Source organism: Hippocampus comes, unplaced genomic scaffold (assembly GCF_001891065.2).
Source record: "Hippocampus comes isolate QL1 unplaced genomic scaffold, H_comes_QL1_v1.1 scaffold202, whole genome shotgun sequence".
NCBI classification, from domain to species: domain Eukaryota; kingdom Metazoa; phylum Chordata; class Actinopteri; order Syngnathiformes; family Syngnathidae; genus Hippocampus; species Hippocampus comes.
This window is the reverse complement of record NW_017805829.1, coordinates 1457579-1462709: the sequence shown is the minus strand read 5'-3', so window position 1 is coordinate 1462709 and position 5131 is coordinate 1457579. Positions and strand designations below refer to the sequence as shown.

The 5131-nt window shown below is 39.1% G+C and overlaps 1 protein-coding gene and 1 long non-coding RNA gene across 4 annotated transcripts in view; one reads left to right on the top strand and one right to left on the bottom strand.

The window, feature by feature from the left end:
• glrbb (glycine receptor, beta b) overlaps positions 1-5131 on the top strand; it is a 49325-nt gene that overhangs the window by 9254 nt on the left and 34940 nt on the right. For all 3 annotated transcript variants that reach the window (XM_019887469.1, XM_019887468.1, XM_019887470.1), the window contains one exon: positions 932-1038. In XM_019887469.1, the coding sequence (XP_019743028.1) occupies positions 932-1038 (107 nt within the window). The remainder of the gene's footprint in view (positions 1-931; positions 1039-5131) is intronic.
• The window catches only part of LOC109526275 (uncharacterized), a 27613-nt gene that overhangs the window by 7682 nt on the left and 14800 nt on the right, over positions 1-5131 (bottom strand). The gene's annotated exons all lie outside the window — the stretch shown is intronic.

Genomic DNA, 5131 nt, shown 5'->3' with positions numbered 1-5131 from the left:
TGTAAAAGAATGCAATCTACAATTGTCACGATGAGAGAGAGAGAGAGAGAGAGAGAGAGAGAGAGAGAGGTTCAATTTTTATGTTACAATGTCAATGTTTATGTTAAAATTGGTAAAAATAAAACATACAAAAAAAAGGTTGTCGTTTGTTTATACAGTTTATGGTGTAAAATAGTTGAAAAAATGCTTTTAAAAAAGTTGTTTTCTGGATTTGGAATGGAATAAAAAATTTTTACATTGATTCTAATGGAAAACATGGTTTCGGTTTTTGAACAATTCGGTTTTCGAACAACCTTCTGGAACGGATTATGGTCGAAAACCAAGGATCGACTGTACTGTGTTTCTAATAAAGTTTGTATGTGTTGGAGTCATATTTTCAACATATATTTGATTTTAAAAAGTATATTTCTATGAATATAAATATATATATATATATATGGGGGTATTAGTGGCTATTAAGACAGTGGGTGCTTGGATTGTATTTTCACTTTTGTCGACAGCACTTCATCACCATCCGCCTAATTTGACTTGTCAATTGTTATCGTAGATTTGTGCATGTCGCGGACACAGAGCTGCAAATTTCCTCTAAAAGATTTTCTTAAGTTTTATTTAACACTTGATTGGTGGGCAGGCACTCCACAGACAAATCTATTTGTTTACCTGACATTCTAAATTAAAATAGACATGGTTTAATACTGTACATGGTTTAATACATGGCTGACGCACGCATGTAAGCCTTTTGACGTTATGCAGATGTCCTCTTAGGTTCCCAAGCGGAAGGACAGATTGCGTCACTTTATGTCCATTCCCATTGGGTGGTTGCGTTTCAGCCAGACGCAGATGGAATCCACCACTGGCTGTCCCACCTGAAGTCCTAATTGAATCAGAGTAGAGAGCTGGAATGTTGACGGCCCTTTTTTTTTTTTCCCAGGCAACTATCATCCGAGGATCTGGCTCGCGTGCCTGCCAATTCCACCAGTAACATCTTGAACAGGTTACTGATCAGCTACGATCCCAGAATACGGCCCAACTTCAAAGGTAAGTGTGAAAGCCTCTTCATCTCCCCCATCTGTCTGTCTGGCTTTCATGAAGGCCGCCGAATTGCTGGTGTTATGCTAATTTCACAACAACTACTCGGAATGTCTTCTTTTGGATTTATCTTCACTCCAAGCGCGTGTTCAGAAGACCATAAGGTCTTCCATTTGAAATGAAATTCGGCCATGTTCAAAATGGATGCTCAAAATAAGTCAACATGGTCAATGTCACATTTTTCAGATCAGGGTTTTTTCTTTTTTTTTTTTTTTTTTTTTTTGCGTTATTGCTCGCTAAGCGCCCCCCGCCCCCTTTTTTTCGTAAATCTTTTTCCAATTGCCAGGGCGTTACTACTCCATATACAGTGGTACCTCTATTTACGAACGTCTCTTCATATGAAATTTTTAAGTTACGAAACACCTCAATAGGAATGTTCCACCCTTGCCGCGTCCCTGATGCGGCTAGACCAATGGTTCTCAATTATTTTCTGTCATGCCCCGCCTAGGAAGAGGAAAACATCTCACCCCCCCCGCCCCTCGCACGACTATAAATTGTATAATTTGTCTATAAAATTGTTATAAGTACACCTTTGCATAACACTGTATCCTTATAAGATTAAAAGTATAAATACCGTATTGGCCCGAATATAAAACGGTGTTTTTTGCATTCAAATAAGACTGAAAAAGTGGAGATCGTCTTATATTCGGGGTCTAGACATTATACCCATTCACGACGCTAGATGGCGTCAGATATCATTGAAGCGAATGCTGAATTTGACTCCACAGGCCAACGTGAACCCCTGCCACAAAGAATAAAAATAAAAATAGCGGTAGCACGAAGAAGAAAAATAAAAAAATAGCGGTAAGAAAGAAAAGAAGAAAATAATAGAAGAGATAACAGAAAATGGAGAAACATAGCGACAATCTGGAGAAAAGTGGGTCGAAGATCGGCCAGGTTAACCGGCAGCTGAGCAGAAGGTATCGTGTAAACTTCAAGATGCTTTTTCTCTCAAATATATTGTTATAATCATTTGTTTCAGATGTACTGTAATTATTTTCTGTATAAAAATTAATTTGCTGTTCAAAAAGACTTTTTTCAAACTTGAGTCTTGAAAAAGAGGGGGTCGTCTTATAATCGGGGTCGTCCTATAATCAGGGCCGTCTTATATTCGGGCCAATACGGTATAAGAGAATAAAAAACGAAAGAAATATGGACCAACTTACAACAAAGATTAGCTTTAGTAACTGTAACAGAAAAGATTTAAAGTGCATCTGAAATTCAAAAATAAAATTAAATCCTTAATTTAACGATAAATATTTTTTGACTGATCATGTCAAACCATACGATAACTGAAAAATAAAATTAAATAAAATCAATAACTAATAATGCATTCAAACTAATCACCAACATTATCTCAGGAGCACAATATTAAAAAAAAAAATTAACCAGCAAAACAAAAATACATAAAATAATTTGTGTGTCTTAGCTTTTGGGAGACTTTTGTTTGTCTCTTATCTCTGTCTCTCTCCGCCTGTCGACTTCGTGTCTACTCATACTCTGTGCTGTGTGCAAAGCGCGCATGCTCAGTGCAAACAAAACACCGAGCGAATGCTCCCTCGGCACACTCTGCCAATGAGAGCGCTACTGTCCCCTAGTGTAGTGAAGGTGCAATTGCACTTTATTTTAGGACAGTGAAAAAAATCAAAATAAAAAAGCATGTTTCCCGAGGTCAAACGCACCCCCTATGGGGCCGCGCCCCACTATTTGAGAAACACTGGGCGAGACAGACAGATAACTCTTTCAATGACCACACCGTTGATGTTTCTTGCAATTTATTCACCGGCGAGTCAAGAAGGGGTAAAACTGTAACAGACACACATAAAAACACTTACACGTTGTTGCAAAGTAAAACGTGGTATAACAATGTTCCCCACTGGTCTGATACGTGACGAACGCGTGGCTATGCTAGTGTAGTTAACGTTAACGAGCAAATGCGCTAATCGCTGTACGTAAATGCTCACCGTAAACAATTGGAACGCCCCTCAAATGTAAATATACGACGAACACACCCCACTAATTAATAACATTCCATTAATTTGCATAATAGATTTACATACAGGCTGTGCATGGCTTACGACACGAAGTTGTAGTCCATCATTCGGAGGTTCCCCGTACTTCGTGAAACAGGAAGTGTCTCACGCAACAACGTCCGGTGTGCCCTTCACAATAACAAATTAACCTTACAAAATAAAGCAACTCTGTAGCTATAGAAATAGAAAACAAATGTTACATGGCTCTTCAGGAGCCAGAATAAGGAAAATATTGCCTCTAGTTACGAAATAAATGTCAAGAAACGAAAGGTAAAAATACAGTATGGGTTGCTACTCACAGCTCCAAGTTTCCTGAACGCAACATACTTATAGCTGCTCTGCCAATGGCTATTCCCGAGCATCATCCTGGCATCCCATTGGCTAAGAGGGACCTCTACCGTATGTGTCTGTGTGTGTCGATAGATATGTGTTTTTCCAGCGTCATCGTCATTCGCCTCTCAGGCCATGAGGTGTTCCGATAGTTTTAACTAAATATGAATCCCCAGAATTGTTCACCAGTCGCGCGATCGCTCACTCTGCTGATGTTTGCTTTGGACATTTTCGAAGGATTGTTGAAAGCTGACAAAAGCAGACGTCCTTTGCTCAGTTCTTTACAAACCTTCTGAGAGAGAACATGAACTAAAGAGGACAAAAAAACGATGAGGACGCAGTTAAAAGTTAAATGACCATCATTTTTATTCGTTATTCTATTTTTTGTTTTCAGAATCAGAATCATCTTTATTGGCCAAGTATGTAGAACACACAAGCAATTTGTCTCCGGTAGTACACGCTGCACTAGTATCATAATAAACAAGGACATGATAAATAAGTATGGAAGTGTACCGTTGTGCGGTGGTACCACTCAATGACAACTGTGAGACAATGTGCAAAGTCTCACAAAGTATCAACCAGAGCTGAAGTGATTAGTGGTAGAATACAATACTATAACAGTTGTACAGCTGGTGCAGAAAATCATTGAACCATTTTAAAGTGACCAGGAAGTAGCAGTATTTCGAGTACAACAAGTGTGCAATTATGCAGATGTCCTTGAGCGCTTTAAAGTGTCTGGTGCTGTGGAATGTAGATCAGTGACAGTGGTTCAAGTGAGTACAGAGCTGGAGCTACAATGATTATAAAAGTAATGCTGTTCCACAGGGTTGTGCAAAATTGCAAAGATCCATTATACAGGTAGAGTTGGATTACTGTTCAGGGGATTAATGGCTAGAGGGAAGAAGCTGTTTAAGTGTCTGCTGGATTTGGTGCGCAAGGATCAGTAGCGCCTGCCTGAGGGGAGTAGCTGGAAAAGGTGGTGGGCAGGGTGCGGGAGGTCCAGCAGGTTTTTCCGTGCCCTTGTTTTGGTTCTTGCGGTGTGCAAGTCCTCAAGGAAATTTCTCAGTCAAAACAAAAGAAAAAACGACGGTACATCTTTTTTTCCATCAACGATCGCAGTTTGACAATCGCCGCCATTGTTATTTTGATCTCGCGTTAAGTAATCTCGCGTGATGAGATTTCCATTCTCGCGAGATGAGATTGGCGAGATCGGCAGGCGATTGCCAAGTTGTGTAACATTAAAACAAGTGTTGCGAACAAGTGTTGCGAAAGTTTATTGCGGAGATATCACAGAGGAAGCAGCTAAAGTTGGACAGTTTTTTGCGACAATAAGTTGACTTTGAGAAAGCCTTGCATCATTGGAAGCAGAGTAAAGAGAGGAGAATTTGTGAACTCAAAGACTGAACCATCGGATGAAAGAAGAACCTATTTCTCAGCATATCTTGTATGCCTAAATTATTTAAAATTTTGCAGCATTTGTTTGTAAGAAATAAACCTATTATCAATGTATATTGTTGTTGTTTGTGTTATTATCATATGCATTTGAATAAGTAGACCATTTCAGAATTCGAAATTTGGGACTCTCTAAATGCATAATGGGACTCATACTTTTCTGATCAGTGAGTCCCTGGGACTCGCAGGGCTCAAACTGTAAAATTATCACATTATATATATATATA